The 20,220-nt window shown below is 35.4% G+C and overlaps 1 protein-coding gene across 1 annotated transcript in view; it reads left to right on the top strand.

Moving 5' to 3' along the window:
- Window positions 1-4,696: 4,696 nt before the first annotated feature.
- The window catches only part of PIGK (phosphatidylinositol glycan anchor biosynthesis class K), a 128,920-nt gene continuing 113,396 nt past the window's right edge, over window positions 4,697-20,220 (top strand). Inside the window, exons 1-3 of the mRNA XM_032870135.1 lie at window positions 4,697-4,833; window positions 8,137-8,190; window positions 12,343-12,434. Of these exons, the coding sequence (XP_032726026.1) occupies window positions 4,741-4,833; window positions 8,137-8,190; window positions 12,343-12,434 (239 nt within the window). The 5' untranslated portion in view covers window positions 4,697-4,740. The remainder of the gene's footprint in view (window positions 4,834-8,136; window positions 8,191-12,342; window positions 12,435-20,220) is intronic.

Genomic DNA, 20,220 nt, shown 5'->3' with positions numbered 1-20,220 from the left:
TTAAAATTCTAATTGAATTTCCATCATGTCCATTTCCATCATCTCCACCCTTACCACACTGGTCCAAGCTACCATTCCCTGGACTAGAGCCATGGCCTCCCAAATGCTCTACCTGCAGCCATTCTCATTGAAGCCAGCAAGATTTTTGCCATTCTGAAGCTTTCCTTGACCTGATCCCCAAAGCTTTGAAGGGATGTGACACCTGCTTAGCAAGGCAGTTTCATCTTGCAGCACTCTCTCTTTCATTCTTTGATCTACATGCATAAGGTCATTCATAAAGTTCCTCTAATAATCCAAGCTTCCTTCCTCCATAGGTTCTTTGTAAGAGCTGCTTCTTGTCTTGAAAGCTCTTCTCTTCATCTTTGCCTCATTAACTCATTAATTTCAGCTCAGTCCATTTCCTCAGGGAAGCCTACTCTGGTTTTTCTTACATGGCTGGGTTCCCTACTAGGAATTCTCTTGTTAAATTTTTACATTTGTTTAAGTGCTTCTACTGTTAATACCTATCTCCCCAAGACTGTAAGGTCCAATGAGAGCAGCAAACTGCTCAGTTTTTGCTCTCTCTCCTATTATTGTCTGTGACTAGCACAGTGCCTGGTATGTAACTGGTGCTTAATAAATATTCACTCAGTCAGTGAATGAATTACACAGCGGTGTTCTTGGAGCAGACAGGAGAAGAGAGAGAAAAAGGTGACACAGAAGAAGAAATGGTAGGGGCATGGGTAATAAAAGAGAGCAAGAATAAACAGTGATCTAACACTAGAGTCAACAGAATCAATCTGAGTTATCACTTCATTGGAGAACAATAATAACAGCATGGATAGACTGTGGTGAACATCCTATGAGGGTCATGCATAAAAACTTTTATTAGAGATGCCATGGATGTGTGTGATTTTGATCTGATAATCAAATGCTTGTTTTCTCTGTTAGTTAAGTCAATTATTCACTAAATGAGTAATTGAATTGACTTCTAGTCTAAATGTAGACTCTGGTTAACAATTCTTTTTTTTAAAATTGAGATATAATTAACATAACATTGTTATAGCTTTAGGTGTACAGTTTTTTCCTTGTGATGAAAACTTTTAAGATCTACTCTCTTAGCAATTTTCAAATACACTACACTACAGTACACTACAGTATTGTGTGTGTGTTTTTTTTAAATACAATGCTGATTTTATTCCAGCTAAATAAAGCAATGCACAAGTCTCTTGGGACAGTAAGGTTCACTCAAGGGGCAAAAGCCAAGAAAGAAGGATTGTTCATGTTTTCTTTAATTATCAGTCACTGTACATTGTTCTCTTCCACATTTCCTGGCAGAAAATGTGGACTAACAAATCCTGTGCAAAGAAACACAGGAAAGAGAAAAAGGGAAAATGGAATTCATCTAGCACAATGTTGAAGGTGGTTTCTCCAATTTCTCTTCTATAAACTCCCCCATCAACACCATCCATTCTGTATTATTTTAATATCATGACCATCTTCCCTGATTTTCATGCACAGAGTACACGGGTTGGGATAAGCGGACAGGTTCTTTCCACATCCAGGGCTAAAGTCTCTAAGGCATCCTGGTAATTTATACTGATCACAGTTTGGTGTTCTGAATTCTGCAGGCTGGCCAAACTCAAGAGTTCAGAGTCCAAAGAGACTGCCAAGTCCCCATCTGGGAGGAACAGTGCAGTGCCAAGACTGCCATGTTCCCTCCCTGGCCGGCCCTCAGGTCATCAGGTCCTCAGGTGGCTGGCGGCCCCAGGGCTAGTGGGACACACAGAGTGCTCCAAGGTCTGGCAGGTTACAGGCTGGGGTGGGGTGGGGCTCCGAATTATTAACTAGAGTCAGCATGCTGAACATCGCATTCCCAGGATCTACTTATCTTATACAGTAAGTGGAAGTTTATACCTTCTGACTGCCTTTGCTCCTTTTGCCCACCCCTAGCCCATGCCTCTGGTAACCCCCAATCGGTTCTCTGTATCTGTGGCTAACAATTTCTAACCAAATTTTAAAATAATGATATTTCACATGTTTACAGATAAAAAAAATTATTTCTCATGTTGAGTGGTGTTTAAAACTGCTCGTGTGTCCCATATTTTGGTACAAAGCCGGCTGTCTTCCATACTTGAAAATCAGTGGTTCAACAAAAAAACAAAGAGAAATAGAAATCTACTTCTTTAACATGACAATGAGTACTTATTCTAACCCAAGAGCTAATGATAGATTTAATGGAAAAATGCTAAAACCATCCCTCTTAAAACAAAAATGAAACAAGAAAATCTTGCTATTAACATTATTAGTTAGTATTCAGCCGTAATATAAACTGTGAAAAAGGAACACAAGAAATAATATTGGAAAGGAAGAGACAAAAAAGTAATTTGAGGATAACATTATTAAAAAACTAGAAAAGCCAAAACAGTTTATCAAACAGAAGTTTAAGTAATTTTCATTATTAATATAATTAAATACTTTTTATTAAAATAATGAAAGAGTACTTAGAAAATATGATCTGCTTATCAGTAATAACTGAGCAGCATACATAATATTATAGATATTACCTATTTATAATTTTATATATGTATTTCCTTTATAATGAAGAAATCTATTAAGGATTACAACAAATGTTAACAATACAAAAAACCCCAGAAATGTTAACGATGCTTAGGAAGTAGCTTGATTTAGATATCTCTGGCTTAAAGTTCTACTAAGAAATTAAAAAAGAAACCACAAATAAGTGAGAGAGTTCCATATTCCAGGATGAAGGACTAAAGATGATAAAGATGTCAGCCTTTTTCAAATTTATTAGTAGATTCTGTATAATCCCATTAAAAATTCAAATAGTATTATTTTCTTATAACTTGGAAAATTATTATAAAATTCATTTGGCAAATTACTGGGCAAAATCAGAAAAATCAAATAATTTTTGTGAAAAATTAAGTATAGTAAATGGTTAGCCCTAACGGCCAAATATTAAATAAAACGTATTAAAAACAACAGTGACTAAATAACATGGTACTGGCTCCAAAATAGACATAAATTTTAACTGAAGAGAAAAGAAAGTCCAGAAGTACTTTATTTCTGATGAATGTTTAGTAAGAGAATAATTATGAGTCAATGCGTAAGGTAAGCATTATGTAGAAAATCCTGTTGGATAATGGAATACCAATTTTGATTAAAATAGTAGATTGTTACAGAAATGGCTCCCTAGAATCATGTTTCCATTTCTACACCCTTGTTTCTCTAGCTATGGACACACTACAGAGTTTTGGGTGGTTTGTTATGCAGCAATAGATAACTCGCATAACATCTCATGGTATATACAGAAATATATTCTATATAATTGAACAGTTAAATTTATAATCAAAGAAAATAAGCCTTGATCTGAGACCTGCATGAACTTGTGACATTTCAGGTGTAAGACACTCTGATAGTGTGCTTTCTTGGCTTTACAAGGGAAGCTCGAAATTTGACTACCGAACTTTACATCACAAAATACAACAGCAAAAGAAACAAAATGGAAAGAGACACAAGAGACCAGGAAAAACAATAGCATAAAAACATGGCAAGGCTTAATGCCTCTTCTTCATAAAGGTATTCAAATTCATATGTATAACAAAGCTATGAACAGAATATTTACATCAGAGTACATAAGATAGTTCATAAACACAAGGAAACACATCAGATCTTGAGAGCAGTCAAGGAACTAGAAGTATAACAACTTTGAGGTAACATTTTGTAGCAAGGAATTTAGAGGGAAAGAAACAGTATAATTTGGTGTTAGGTTGTATTTTTATGGCACTGTGAGTGTATACTTTGGAAAGCAATATTATTGATAGGCACTAACATTTTTGTACATTTTGACTTAAGATTCCTGTTCTAGGAAGTTATATAAAGAATATAATTCAACAAATGTAAAAGGCCAAATGCACAAAGGTATGTTTTACAATATTATTTTTATGGTAAAACTTGGAAACTTTGTATTGCCCAGTGGAGGGGTAATTACCTTGTGTGAGGCAAAAATAAGGGGTGGAATTTGAAGTTACCACTCAGTTTTAAAATTATGAAGATCACAAAGTAGCATAGACATGTTTTTGTCATGCTAGATAAAAATGATTCAAAATTGAATGCTTATAATGAACATAATGGAACGAATACACATGATCTTATCAAATCCTGACTCTCTTTGAAGTAAATTTTAGTTCCGTAATTACAGAAGAAACAAAAATTTAAACAATTTCTCCACGTTAAAGCTTTTCATGATAGCCCGCAAGCCTGTTAATTGCAGTAACCACCCATTTTTCCATTTAATCCAATCAATCATCTTTTTGTGCTCAAAGGCTTGCACTTCCCACACCATCTCGCTTCACACACAGCTTCACATATTCAAAGAATTGGCAGCGCTATGCAGAATAGTAAATACCTTTTTAAAGTTTATGGGATCACAGGTTTTTCTCCCTCACCTTTCAAACAACTTTTTAAACATTGTATCTATTTTACAATACAAAAACTGGACATGCAGCTAAAGATAAAGGATGAAAGTCTTCCAACTGCCCTGCCCCAGCCACCCTGGGAAGCTCAACTCTGTGCGGGGGTTGTTTACTAAAGGCTGCCGAAGGGCGGACCTCAAGGAGGTGGGGCTAGCGTCGCAAAAAAAAAAAAAAAAAAAAAAAAAAGAGCCACGCAAAAAGCCGCCGTGCTGCTTTACGGCACTCGCCCCGCCCCTGCAGGTGCGGGAAGCTGAAGTCGGGAAACATGGTGGCCTCCTGCTTTCTCAGCAGGGGTTTGACTGCCCTGGCAGGGTTGTTGCTTTTCTCCTTCGGCAGCTTGGCCGCTAGTCAGATCGAGGTAGGAGTCAGGCCCTCCGAGCGACAGGGCCCTGGGAGGTCAGCTCTGTCGTGGCTGTGAGCGCACCAGCTGATATCTGATTCCCAGCAGCGAAGGGGAGCATCAGCGTCTGACTAAGGCTGACTGGGTTGTGTGTGGCAAGGGTGTCACCGGGAATGGGATAGGACACTGTCGACCTGTTTCGCAGTTTTAAAACGACGAATTTAAAGAATCAGATCTCAGGAGACGGGGGAGGACCTGATCCATTACTCGAACGAGTGTGCAGTCCCTAGCAGTTGATGTGTGAGCACGGGAGTGAAGCACCTACTTTTCTAGTGCTAAACTACACTGTTCCCCTTTGATAGGAGTCAGATGGGTACGTGTTTCATTTTGAGTCACAAGACGTTCTGGCCTTTATAAAACTTTTTTACCCTATCCAGTACTCGGACAGTACTTCAGGCCAGTTCTACAGTCTAGATCTGTGTTCAGGCCTTCCTAACCTCTTGGCGAGGGGGCCGGGATGGTTAACCGACATTTGCAAATCGATGTCCGAAGTTTGATCTTCTGCCTAGCCCACCACCTATAGGACTGCTGCTAAGTCAGAAACCGGTTTGTTTTAATAAACTCTTTTTATCCCGTGTGTTGATCATCACTACATTCTGTGTTCTGAGCTTTAAAAAAATTGCTTTCACCTTTCCAGTTACACTGGCTTAATGTGGGCTTTGCTCATTTCTTGCCTGGACTATTGCAAGAACTATCTTGTTTCCCCCAGGTTTCCAAAGTCCCTCACTTAAATGCTAGCTTAGTCTTCATAAAATGCAAACCCAGTCAGGTTATTCTTGATTTAATCCTTTCAGTGTTTTTCCCATTGCATATGGAGGAAAGTTTATTTAAATATCATAATCTGGTTTCTGCCCACTCTTCGATCTTCTTTTTGGAGTCTATTCTTTCTACCACCTAAATACCTTGAGTTTAGACCAATGAGTTCTAAACTTTTTGAATACATATCCTCCAGTTAGAAAAGATGGTGCATGCACCCTTTCGCTGTATCCATGAATTGCTGGTAATCTATATAGTCAATATTTATAAGGTATATTCTTATATAATACAAATACGAATAGAAGTTCTGCTGTTTTTCTCCTTTATTTTAGTGGATTATCTTGTATGCTTCATTTTTGATACCTTTCTTTGTAGTTATGTTGTTTCTGTGCTTTTTCACATTAACCATGATTTTTTTTATACCTTTTGTTTCTTATGTCTTCTTACTAAGATGCAATAAAAGCATAACCTCTGTAGAGTCTTTCCTTATCCCTTGCTTTGCTTATACTCTTGTAATTTGTACACTTAGCTAGTGTAGCATTCATCTACTATAATCCATATATGTTTTGTAGTATCTGTTATTCCTACATCATTCACTTAAGAGTCCAGTAGCTCCCTAACTGGTCCGCTTCAAGTCTTTTTTCTTTCCAGTCTGTTTTCTAAGCTGCAGCCAGAGTAACTTTTAAAAAGGCAAATCAGATCTTGTCACCCATAAACATCTTAATGTTTCCTTAAGGATAGTGAACAGAATCTTCATTATGACCCATGAACAAGGCCCTACTCTTCTCTTTCTTGGACTTCTAGTTGTGCTAATCTTTTAGTTTCTCAAAGTTCCTTTTTGCCTTAGGGAGGATGTTCCTTCTATCTGGAATTATCTTCCCTCTTCTCTTCATCTTTTGAATACTAAGCACGGGTCACTTCTCTAGGGAAGACTTCACTGATGATGCCTTCCTACTTCCCACAGCCAGAATCAGGTCAGGTCAGGTCTATCTGGGAGTCTATTTTACTCTTTCATGATACTGTGTATCTTATCTCTATAGAATTTATAGTTTGCCCTCATCTGCTTAATGTGTGTCTATCAAGTTGGATAATACCTTCTTTGGAGGCAAGTACTATGACTGTTTTTGCCCTTCATTGTATTCTCTTCACTCAGGACAATGGCTGGCACATGGCACCCAATGAATGTGATGAATGAATTAATGTTACATTGCAGTGTAACATGTTTGCATGCTTCTTTATTGAACTGTGGGGTTCTTCAGATAAAGCAGCATGATTTTTGTATCACTGTATAGTACATGTAACTGGCACATAATAGGTGCTCCATTCATTATATGTAGAATGAATAAGTAACTTTGCAGTGCCTGTATTGTCTAAATAAAAAACAAAAAAATAAAAAAATCACAGAGGAGTTTTGCCATATCAAATTTTTCACTGAAGTCTTAATGACGTAAGAATTTTCAGCTAGACAGGATACTTGAGATTATTGGGTCAGATCTTACTTTCAAGTCTAACGAGCTAAGTGACTTATCCCAGTCTCACAGCTATATGTGGGTTAGGATTTGGGCTAAAGCCCAAATCTTCACATTTTTAAACTAATGCTTTATCCACTATAGCATACTGTTTTCTTTTGCATCTAGAAAGCTGTTGAGAAAGGTTAAAAAATACATAGATATGTATTTGAGGGAATTTTTTGTTTTATTCTCAAAATTTTCTTGCCAGCTGGAAATTAAAACAGCTAACATTTGTTATGCAATTACTGTGTTCCAGTCACCATTTGTACCTTCTGTGTATCAGGTAATATATTACTATTTTATAGATGGAGAAATGGAAGCATAGAGAAGCTTTCCTAAGCTTTTACAGCTAGTATATAGTAGGGTCCAGATTTGAATCCAGGCAGTATGACTCCTCTCATAATTAATACTGTTTGGTAGGAGATCTGGGGTCACTAAGGTTTATATTCACTGTAATTTTAATATATAATAAATATATTCATTAGGTGTTGATATTATTGGATGTTACAATGGCAGATATGGTTCAGACTTTAACAGATTAGGGAAATGGTACGTGGAAGCATGCTAGAGAATGTGCTCAATCAAATATATTGCTGTGTTCAATAAAGTCACTGGAAGCATCCAGCACAGAGTAGGAAGTAGTGAATGAGACTTCAATAAGAAGGTTATTAATTGTTATGTGTAGAATCAGGGCATGAAAATAAGTCAGTCGTTCACAATTTGAAGACTGAATGGAAAACTAGAAGCATATGAGGAAGAGCTGGTTGTGTTTGAGATAAACTGTTTAAAAACAAGCAGCCCTCCTCCATGCCCCCCAACAAAATTAAAACATTTGTCCTTTATAAGATCAAATACTAGAATCTTTATAAATTTGCATAATGATAACTTACTATCATTTTAACTAAAGACTCCATGAATCTTAACTGTTCTTTATTCAATCTTTATTCTCAGAAATGTTGGCTTTTCTAATGTTTTTGAATTATTTGACTTGTAGGATCAAGCAGAACAGTTCTTTAGAAGTGGCCATACAAACAACTGGGCTGTTTTGGTAAGTATGTTTTTTGTTGTTGTTGTTGTTTTAAAGATTTTATTTATTTGACAAAGAGAGAAACAGTGAGAGAGAGAGAGAGCACGTCAGCAGGAGGAGTGGCAGAGGGAGAAGCAGGCTTCCTGCCAAGCAGGGAGCCTGAAGTGGGGCTCAATCCCAGGACCCTGGGATCATGACCTGAGCCGAAGGCAGCTGCTTAACAACTGAGCCACCCAAGTGCCCTAGTAAGTATTTTTGATAAGGTATATGTTGCTGTTCACATTAGTTATGTTTCTGAGAAATTTTGTGTGTCAATCAAATTAAAAAAAAAAACAATTTTCTCATATCTTATAAGAAATTCCTAAATTTGAATTGGCTACATTTTAAATTGACTGTATCAACTAATATTCTAGGGTTTCAGTGTATTGTCAAGTGGTGATATGTAAGTAAATACAAGAATATATTAGGGATATTATTGTTAAAAGAAGCATCTTATAAAATGTACAATTATTTTAATGATGCAAATTAGTAATTGTATTTCTTATCAATAATATTAGTTTGTAGATAATATCTATTTAGGCTATTAAAAAAATTTTTTTTTCTGCCCACAAAAATAAATGATCATCATAGAAAATCAAATTATATAGAAAAGTTTAGGAGGGGACAGATTAATTTTATATTAGATGACTCTCACCTCAGTTTAAAAGAAAATATCTTCAAGTCCCACACATGCCAGAATTAACATTTCGATTCTTCTGGCCTTTGTCTTCATATACAAGCCTAAAGATAAATGATTTTATGTAATGAGGGTCATCTTATACCTGTTATTTTGCATTCCCATAGCAGTATATCTTGGAGATCTTCCCCTGTCAATATGGAGATGCATAATCATTTCCAAAGTCTTTATTACTTTGTATTTTATGAATGTACTGTAATCTCTTGTTCATGGGCATTTAGATTCTAACCTTTTTGTTTTAAACAAGGCTGTGTTGGACAGCCGTAAAAATATCCCTTTGTGAACTTGACTGATTTTCTCTTTAGGATAGATTCCTAAGCTATAAGGCTGGGAAGTTATGGAGCATAATTGCTCTCTAGAAATGCTATACCTCTTTTTTCTAATTGCAAAACAACTGTGTATTATTAACCTTTGCCATTTCTTTTTAACTGCTGGGTAACAGATTAAATTTTGTTTTAATTTGAATTGTTTTGATTTTTAGGAAGGTGTGCTTATTGGCCAATTTTTTTCTTCTGCCTTTTTTTTTTCTTGGCATAAATTACCATCTTAATTTATCTGGATTTATAAATTTGTATTTTTAATTTCCTTAATAGAATACGCATCATCAGTTTTTTTCCCCTGCACTTGGAAAGTATTTGGATAATAGTTTCACTGCTGAGGATTTATTTAATGACATTTACATGATTAGAAGATATAATAAATTTGACTTCATGAAAAAATTGTAGAAAAGGGTTGACCGGAAGAAAGAATGAGGAAATGAGGCAGGAAAGGAAGTGAATTTTTGAGAAAAAGGAAGGGGGCTCATGGGTCATTTTATTGTTCTTCCACAAAGAACACCTATATGTTACCCTTCAAAAGAGATTTTATGAAGGAATTGAAGAAAAGCTGCTCAAGATAAGGAGATAGGCTTTTGGTGACCAGTTAAAAGGGAGGGACACTTAATCAGGAGACAGGCCATGATCCAGCAATTCTGGAGGATAACTTGCTCTTCAGAAACTAAGGGCTCTTCAGTGACTAGTCTCTCTATGGGAATTCTTAAGAAAGGGAGTAAATGCCCATGTTCAGACAACTAATTGCCAAAGGTCTCATCCTTTAGAATAAGAGCCTTTTAGCTTACGCTGCACACACCTGAAGCTTTCCTTGTTTGGGAAACCTCTAACTGAGCCCCTCTTCAGCCTCAGTAACTTGTGTCTCAGATGAGGAATGAAATGAGGATGAAAAAGAATTATTACTGAGCATTTCACAACAAGTGCAGTTTTGTATTGTGTGCAATATTTTACACATTAACTCAGACTTCGTAAAGTGAAACTTTAGTGAATTGTGCTTCCTTAAATGGAAAATCTTGAAATTTGACCAGGGCCAAGTTGAAAGTACTAAACATGCAATTTTTTTTTCAATGTTATGTAATTCAGATTTTAAAAATATATGTTTCTCTACCAGTTTGAATTACTTTGTCGTGACTAAATGATCAGAGGTAAATGGAATGCCCCTTTGCCATTGTACTGTGACTGAGAAACTTTTACCACCAGAGGGAGATAGAAGGAAAATTGGATTCCCTTTTAGTTTCAAGATCTGCTTTGAGTAAATCATTTTTGCTCCTGTTTAATAAAAAAAAGTTATAATGATAACCCTTACTTATGGTTAAAAAAAAAATACAGTAAGGGTATGAACTGAAAAATCCTTGTACCCTCCTTTGATTCCCATTTTTATTCTCTATGATCACTTATTATTTTCTTGTGCATCCTTTCACAAATTTCCAATGCATATAATTACATTTGTGTCTATCCCTCTCTGCTTTTAAAAAGACTAATGGATCATATCACAAGCTGTCTTACCACTGGCTTTTTTTTTTTTTAATTTCATTTTGAGAATATGAATAATTTATATTAAGTTGTTATTTCTTCATCCCTACTCTTTTGCCACCTTCATTTCATGTTCAGTAAATTGCTGGTTAAAAGGCAGGCAGTTTTCTTAGGTTTGTGCTGAAATACTATAATAGCAAGAAAAGCCTTTTGGGTATGGTAAATTGCACTGAATATACTGGTTTTTGTTATGATTAATTCAGATAGAAATTAAACTGGGTCTACTCAAGTTATGGAATCTGTAGATTTCTAGCTTTTTGATTTCAATTTTTGCTAGTACAGGCAATGTTATAATGAAAATTCTTGATTACATATTTTTGTGTACTTATATAAGCTAAATCAAAAGATAAATATATATTCAAACTTGATATATCTTGCAAATTACCCCTTTAGAAGGTTTATATTAATTTACATTCCCAACAGCAGGATATGAGTTATTTATTTCTACACACAATTGTCAATACTATGAATTGTCATGGACTTTTAAATATTCATCAATTCAATTTGTGTTTTTTAAATTATGGTAAAACTTGACCATCTTTAAGAGCTTATTGACCATTTTGAATACCTTTATTATGAAATGGTTGGTTTCATCCTTTTCCCATTTTTGAAAATTGGGTGGTTCCTTTTTTTTTTTAATTGAGTTACAATTATTTCAAGTTTTTTTTTTTTATTTCATTTAGGACTTTGTGGTATTTTTGACACATGGAATTTTACATTTTAATGTAGTCAAAAGTTATAGTCTTTTCCTTATTGGATTCCAGGTTGAAAATTCATTTTAATAAAAAAATCTTGTAGTTCCTTTCCATTTGCAGGGGCAGGAACATTTATGTGATTCTCAAAGCTGTCATTATACCCATGACCAGCAGAGGCATGTGGTAGGAGTCTGAGAGGGTGCTGGTGGGGGTAGGTATACTTTTTGGAATGGATTTCCCATAGGGCTGATTTTTTGAGGCATAGCGTTAAATTTGCCTAATACCTTTGGTATCTTTTTTAGGAATCAGTTTGTTGTTGTTTTTTTAAATGTAAAACATTTTTGGATTGTTTCTAGTTTTCTATTTGGTTCAACAGCTTCTTTATAATATATTCTCTTACGTGCATGTAAAAGTGCTTTGTATGTTAATCTATCTATCTAGCGTTTTTCATAACTGGAATTAGGAAGGAGTCCAGAGTGAAAGGAATATTATATAACCCGATATAGTTAATTTTCTATTCTGCGAAGAGATTATGGGCATTGCCTTTGATTCTAAAGAATTTAATCTTTTAGACTTAGGAACATTATAGAATCACATAAATTGAGAGTAACTAAGTTGGTTCAGTATTTGATTAAATTCCCCAAAGATTTGGTTTCTCTTAAGCTGAATGGTCTTTTTATTTAATAGCAGTTATGAAAGACCTCTTTCTAGAGAGCTTGGTTTTATTGACAATTCTTTATATGCTTTCCTGTTTGTAAGCCTATATTATGATGTACTCTTTTTTTAAGGCATCTCTAAATCCTACTTCAAGAGAGATAATTCTATAACTTGGTGGCTTATTTTGATTCATAACAATAATATATTTGTTTTAATACTTTAGGTATGTACATCCCGGTTCTGGTTTAATTATCGACATGTTGCAAATACTCTCTCTGTTTACAGAAGTGTCAAGAGGCTAGGTATTCCTGACAGGTAAGAATTCTTAATAAAGCTTAACTCTGAGCTTCAGTGAAAATGAACCTTAGACAATTGTTATTATTTTTGCATTTTCGTATTGCTTTAGAAGAGTTGAAGAAGCCTGATTCGAAGGGTTTTTATTGTTGTTAACACATACCATCATGTATAAAGTAGCTGTTACTTAAGACCATGATGACAAATTATATAAAATTATACAAAATAACAGTCAGTACCTTATAAGGTAAAAAGATTTGATAAAGTATAATTGTTTAGTGTCATTTATTTAATTATTAAATGCGTTAGTCTGGGTTTTTAATTGTAGACAATTTTGACTGATTCAAGTAGAAAAGTAACTTATTGAAAGCATATTGATTAGCTCTCCAAATTGCTGGGAAGGCTATATGTAGCCAGGAACATGTTAGACTAGGTAGCAAGAAAGACATCTGGAAATCATGGCATACAATCACCCAGTGACAATAATGCTGCCACATGTTGCTGGCTAGACTCTGCTACTGCATAGCTGCTACCATTATCTTGGGAAACTTAATGCTGCTGCTGCTGCTGCTGCTGCTGCCAAAATCCAGCCTTTGCTGGCCCAGGTTCTTACTGTCTCTAGCTCTTAATTTAGAGTCCTTGGTGGAAATGTCATATTGGCAGAGCATAGATTAAAGTGCCTGTGTTCATGCTGAAAGGGTGACAGGAAGAATGACTATGGCATTTTTAGCTTCTATAAATGGGGGTGGTTTCTGCCTTCTATGAAGACTCGTAAAGTGGGATATTTCCCAATTACATGAGGGAGTTAGGTACTAGGCAAAAAATCCCCATGCCTCCAGCCAGATACATGTTCTCCACATTTGGTTCGTCAGATATGATAGAGCTGTTTTTGCTACTACCAACATAGTTATAGAAGAAACTGCACTCAGTTCAGTTATTTAGGTTTGATTTATTTAGTCCTGTGCTCCTCTCCTCCTTTGAAGCAGAGTGGAAAGAGCTTTGCAACCAGATCTGAGTTTGAAACCTGGGTTAGTGGTGATTTCATCATGCTAAGTCCGTTTCCTTGGCTGTTATGTGATCATAATAGTACCCTCTTTGCAGGATTCAGATTCTTGCAATAGAAAGCAAGTAGAGATATGTGTAATGTGCTGCAGGAGCAGAAAGGAAGCAGTGAATGACGCAGAAAACAAAGATATATTATATTCTATGTAAATAGATCATTTTAGCCTGAGAAGCTGACAGGAACTCTAATTTAATTTCTGGATTTCATCTGGAAATTAAGGCAACTTGATAATATTACCATTTTAAAAAGTATATTAAATAAAGTCTGAGAAGGAATGGTTTGCTATATCAAGTTTACAGGTATTATTCTTATAATTAGCCATTTATTATAATTTGCCATTTGGTTCTCCTCTAATAGGGCTATGTGGTTAGTCCTTTGGCTTTTAACTGCTGTTGCTTCTGTACCCTATGTGTTCCTCCAGGGACTTACTATGCATAATTTGGCAACAGTTTTCACTTTAGTAAGTGAATCTTTGTTGGGTCTATAGGTTATTATGATATGTTTAAACGGTCTAAGTAAGATTTAGAGGAACTTTTAAAAAATAGAATATAACCATAGGATGTATTTTATATATTATAATTGGTAGGTTTGCCCCTAGGTTCTGAAGAATGTTCTTTAAAAACTTATTCCTGTTTCACATGATTGCCTGTCTACCTCTCTGTTTATGACGTCTTTTTTGGGGAATGAATTGGGGATTTAAGCCATCTGTTTTTTTATAAGCAGAGATCAATATACAAGATTCAATTTGGCTTTTAGCCTGTTTATGGTGAATATTCCTTTTATTGGTGACTTGTTTTACTTTACTCCTTCCTGGAATTAAGTATAAAGATATCTCTAACTAAATTCCTAGGAAGTAACAAATTATTATAAAATAAGAGTTTGGAAACTTAAAATCATTAAGAACAGTTTTTAGTTTTAAAGCCTGAATTTCAAAATACAGTTTGAATTTATTTGTATACATTATGGAACATTTTTAAGTTAAAAAATATTACAACTTTTGTTCATATTCTAGGTATGTATACTGAGAGAAATGATTGTTACATTTAATAAAAATGATGAGTAGAGCTCTGTTTTGTTTTTATTTTTTAATTCGCTTGTTTTTCAAGGGAGCATTTTACCTTTGTCTTGAGATGCAAGGATTTGCATTTAATTTTCCCATATACTTGATAAGAAATGAGTTCATGTCACAAATCATTTGTTGAAGTACATGACACAAGTGATCGCCTTTTATTTTGGAAGTTCAGATCAATTCCGTAGGTCCTGTTTGAAATGTCACTACTCTTGTTCTGATTTCGCTCTGATCTGTGTGTATTTCACACATTGTGACCATACTGAGCCATTCTTTGTGCCTGGAATGGTCGTCTGTATTTCTGGCTCACTTCCACCAAAACCTGGCTGTGATTCCAAATCTCTTGTGGTTAAAAATACAGATTTCTTGGCTCCACCGCTGGTGATTTAAGATTTAACTCTTAGGCAATGCCTAGACGTTAGCTCTAGATGTGGTTCTGATGCACAATCAAGTTTAGGAAGCACAGCTTTAATTTATACCTGACCTTCCAAACTTACTTAATACTTCTTTAAAAACGCCTTTCCAGACTCCTTTATTTGCTTCTGTGGTATCCTGCATATACTCAGTGAAAATGATTATAACATGATTATATGAATTATAGTATGTCTCCGTCATTAGATTATAAACTCTTTGAAAGGAGTGGATTGTATTTTATTTCATTTTGTACTTACATCTAGCACCTACATATAGTAGTTTCTCAGTAGGCATTGGATAAATAAGTGACTTGGAAATACTTCATCAGGTAGGCAGAGCAAACTCAAGTTTGTTCTTTAAAAATAAAAACACTTGGGTTGCCTGGGTGGCTCAGTTTGTTAAGCGTCTGCTTTCCACTCAGGTCATGATCTCAGGGTTTTGGGATCGAGCCCCACATTGGCTCCCTGCTTAGTGGGGAGACTGCTTCTCCCTTTCCCTCTGCTTCTGTCCGTAGCTTGTACACCTCTCTCAAATAAATAAATAAAATCTTTAAAAAATAATAAAAATAAAAACACTTCTCTTTCCTAAATTGTGTTAGTTTTTAGTAAATGTTCATATGGTATAAAAGACTATTAATAAATAGTTTGTCAGGACTTTATAATAGTATTTGAAAGTGTTGACTCAGGGAAGGGATTTTAGTGGTTATGGGGGAAAATAAAGAGACATATTATTATTTTTATACCTAAGTTCCATGGAGGACAGGTGTTTCATACTTTGCCCGTGCTTTCTGTAACCTTACCCACCCTCAGGTACTTTTTAAAAATTTGCCTGGTTTTACTTCTTTAAACATTTCACTTTTTCAGGAATTTTTCTGCCCTCAAATAATTGTTTTGAACTAAATCCCTGTTTTGCTATCTCCAATATGCTTAAGATGCTGAAGATGAGGGAATTAAAAGGTATTAAGCAGAGGTTAGGCCCCAAAATTGGTATGTGAAACAAAAATTGAGCCAAAATTATTATTATTATTTTTTTAAGATTTTACTTATTTATTTGACAGAGAGAGAGATCACAAGTAGGCAGAGAAGCAGGCAGAGAGAGAGGGCGGGAAGCAGGCTTCCTGCTGAGCAGAGAGCCAGACGAAGGGCTCAATCCCAGGACCCTGAGATCATGACCTGAGCCAAAGGCAGAGGCTTAAAGCCCTCTGAGCCACCCAGGCGCCCTGAGCCAAAATCTTTCTTGAGAGTTTCTCAAATAGCACATAAAATACAATGTAGTATTGTTTTCCATTAAGCCTGACGTTTCCTCTAGTGCTAGAGCAGATTACTGTTTTCTTTTTCTTTGGTGGAGTGCTTGATGAAGTGGTTTGCTTGGGACTAGGGAATATGTTATGTGAAAGTACATCTCCTCCAGAGTAGAATTAGATGCTCATGCTGTTAAGAGGCATACAGGGATTGGTACTGACTGAGAGGATATAGAATCATAGTTCCCATGTCATGTTTACTTTGGAGAATAAATGCATTGAATTTTGGGGTGGGTGAGATCGAATCCCTACTGAGTGCGTAAAGATAAACTTTATGGAGTTAAATGTGTACATAATTTTTCTTAAAATATGATTTAGCTGTACTACAAGTTGGGTGGATGTGAGTTTTTGTTATGATCCTGTTTGATAAACTATTTCTATAGTTAAACCTAACAGCAGCTTTTCTGACTCCATTTTTCCTCCTTACTCTATATTTTAATCATTATGTAAGATTAATATTTCTCTTTTAAACCTTTTTCTTCATCTCCCCTTATTCATAAACTCTTAGTTTATGCAAATAAAGTTCAACCCCTCTATGTTAGTATTCAGTCTGGTTCCAGATCTGACATTCTGATAATTTAATTTCAGTCCCTATGCTCTAGCCACTTCCTTCTTATAAGTTCCTCTTTTGGCCTCTGTCATTACCTTACACTGGTCATTCCACCTATAGTTCCTTTCTTCCTCCCTCTTTCTAGTTTTCCTATGCCGAGATTCAATTTATACACTCCCTAGAGCTTTCTTGGTCCTTCTTGCATAAATATTTTATTTATACTTCTGTCATGCGACTTTTTTTGTATGTACTGATCTTATTTCTTTGATGCTGGCTCTCATACTATGTTTGTAATCCTCACAGTACTTTAGTATATTGTAGAGAGTTGAATGAATGAATGAATGAATAGTTTGCTGAAAACTACTAGCCAAGTGGAACCTGATTGGTCTAGGCTAGAAAGGAAATATTTATAAATACTGTTTATTTATATTCCCTTTATTTATTTTTATTTTTTTAAAGGTTTTTTTTTTTTTTTTTTTTTTTTTTAAGTAATCTCTATACCCAACGTGAGGCTTGAGCTCATAGCTCTAAGATCAAGGGTTGCACACTACTGACTGAGCTAGCCAGGTGCCCCTTTTATCTCCTTTAAATCTTATTTCTCAAACTTCATTGAGCTAAAAGTGCCCTGCCGTTAATTTTATAAGCTATTCCCTAACTCATACTTTAGGAATCCATTGGTGGGGTGATCTCACCAAGGAACTTTAAATTCATTAATTTCTATGAGATAATCTATAAAAGTCTTGCTTAAGCTAAATAAACTTCAACTTTACTTATTCCCTACCTTTCCACTATTTAAGTTCCCTTGGGCTGGGCTTTTTTTGGGGGTCCCATGTCCCTCTTTACTTCTTCTTAAAATAATAAATATTAGAATTAGAAATGTGAATTCTTGTATCTGTAACCTAAGGAAAAAAATCATGGATTGCCTCTTACCGTTGGTTTTAAAGTCCTGTTGGCAGTATAACTTTTGACCATTGTTTTTTAAGCTGCTGTGGATTAGATCTTGTACATCAGAGGGCATTTTCTAAAATGGAGCATTAATAAGATATTTCAGAGAATTTTTTGTACTCACTAAAATAATATGGAGAAGGGGATGTTTTTATGGTTCTTTGAAAATACTTGTGGTTTTCTACAAAATGGGCTCCTATTTCTGGCTTCCTTCTTCACAACCTTACAACACATTCACCGTTCACAATAATTCAGATACTATGTAGGGATTTTCTAATGGCTTATTTCATTACTCCTTGAGGCCTTTATGAGAGATTGTTTTTTTGTATTACATTTTAAAAATAGTTACTCAGTAAAATAAATTAGGAAAGGAAAAAGTATTATAGGTAATTGCAAATAATAAAAATAGATAAATCACTTATAAAACATGTACAGGGATTAAAGCACAAAAGCAATAAAATCTATCTATAAAAATCAGTCAAGGAATTCACAAAATGAAAGGATGTAAAGTATGGGCTCATATATATAAAATGAAGGGAGAGGAAGTAAAAATTTAGTGCTTTTAGAATGGGTTCAAACTTAAGCAACTATCAACTTAATATAAACTGCTATAGGCATAGGATGTTATTTAAAAACCTAATGGTGATCACAAATCAAGAACCTGTAATAGACATGCAAAAAACAAAGAGAAAGGAATTTAAGAATATCACTAAAGAAAGCTATCAAACCATAGGGGAAGAGAGAAAGAGAAGAAAGGAGCAGAGAAGAATTATAAAAACAACCATAAAACAAGGAACAAAATGCCAATAAGGATATACTTATCAATAATTTTTTTTTTAAGATTTTATTTGTTTATTTGACAGAGAGAGAGAGAGAGAGAGATCACAAGCAGGCAGAGAGGCAGGCAGAGAGAGAGGGGGAAGCAGGCTCACTGCCGAGCAGAGAGCCCGAAGCGGGGCTCGATCCCAGGACCCTGAGATCATGACCCAAGCCAAAGGCAGAGGCTTAACCCACTGAGCCACCCAGGCGCCCCTATCAATAATTATTTTTAATGTAAATGGATTAAATGCTCCAATCAAAAGACATAGGGTGACTGGATAAAAAACAAGACCCATTTATGTACTGTCGACAGGTAACACACTTCAGACCTAAAGACAAATGCAGATTGAAAGTGATAGGATAGAGAAACATTCATCACACAAATGGAAGTGAACAGAAAGCTGGGGTAGCAGTACTTTTATTGGACAAAATAGACTTTAAAACAAAGACTGTAACAAGAGACAAAGAAGGACACTACCTAATGATAAAGGGAACAATTCCACAAGATATAACAATTTTAAGTGTTTATGGACACAACACGGGAGCACCAAAATACAGAAGGTGACTATTAACAGAGATAATGGAAGATATTGATAGTAGTCCAATAATAATAGGGGACCATAACACCCTACTTAACATCAGTGGATAGATCACCCAGATGGCAAATCAACAAGGGAACAGTGGCTTTGAGTGACAAATTGGACCACATGGATCTAACATACATTCAACACATTTCATCCCAAAACATCAGAATACACATTTTTTTCACATGTGCATGAAACATTCTCCACAATACATCATATATTAGGGCACAATACAGTCTCAGCAAATTCAAAAAGATTGAAATCCTATCATGCATCTTTTCCATCCACAGTGGTTTTATATTCTAGTTTAATAACCAGAAATGAATCACAAAAAGAAGAGAAGACAAATGGATGGAGGCTAAATAACTTGCTACTTAACAAGGAATGGGCCAACCAAGAAATCAAAGATGAAATTAAAAAAATACGTGGAGACAAATGAAAATGAAAACACAATGGTTCAAAATCTTTAGGATGCTACAAAAGCTGTTCTAAGAGGGAAGTTAGCAGTAATATAGGCCTACATCAACAAACAAGAAAAATCTCAAACAACCTATTATACCTAAAGGACCTAGAAAAAGGAGAAACAAATCCCCAAACCAGTAGAAGGAAGAAAGTAATAAAGATTAGAGCAGAAATACTGCAAAGAAGACATCTAGATGGCCAACAGACACATGAAAAAAATGCTCCACATCACTCGGCTTCAGGGAAATACAAATCAAAACCACAATGAGATATCACCTCACACCAGTCAGAATGGCTAAAATTAACAAGTCAGGAAATGACGGATGCTGGCGAGGATGCGGAGAAAGGGAAACCCTCCTACACTGTTGGTGGGAATGCAAGCTGGTGCAACCACTCTGGAAAACAGCATGGAGGTTCCTCAAAATGTTGAAAATAGAGCTACCCTATAACCCAGCAATTGCACCACTGGGTATTTACCCTAAAGATACAAATGTAGTGATCTGAAGGGGCACGTGCACCCGAATGTTTATAGCAGCAATGTCCACAATAGCCAACCTATGGAAAGAACCTAGATGTCCATCAACAGATGAATGGATAAAGA

This window comes from Lontra canadensis, unplaced genomic scaffold (genome assembly GCF_010015895.1).
Source record: "Lontra canadensis isolate GAN:19392208 unplaced genomic scaffold, GSC_riverotter_1.0 scaffold40, whole genome shotgun sequence".
Classification (NCBI taxonomy): domain Eukaryota; kingdom Metazoa; phylum Chordata; class Mammalia; order Carnivora; family Mustelidae; genus Lontra; species Lontra canadensis.
The sequence above is the reverse complement of the archived record's forward strand: the minus strand, read 5'-3'. Positions and strand labels throughout refer to the sequence as shown.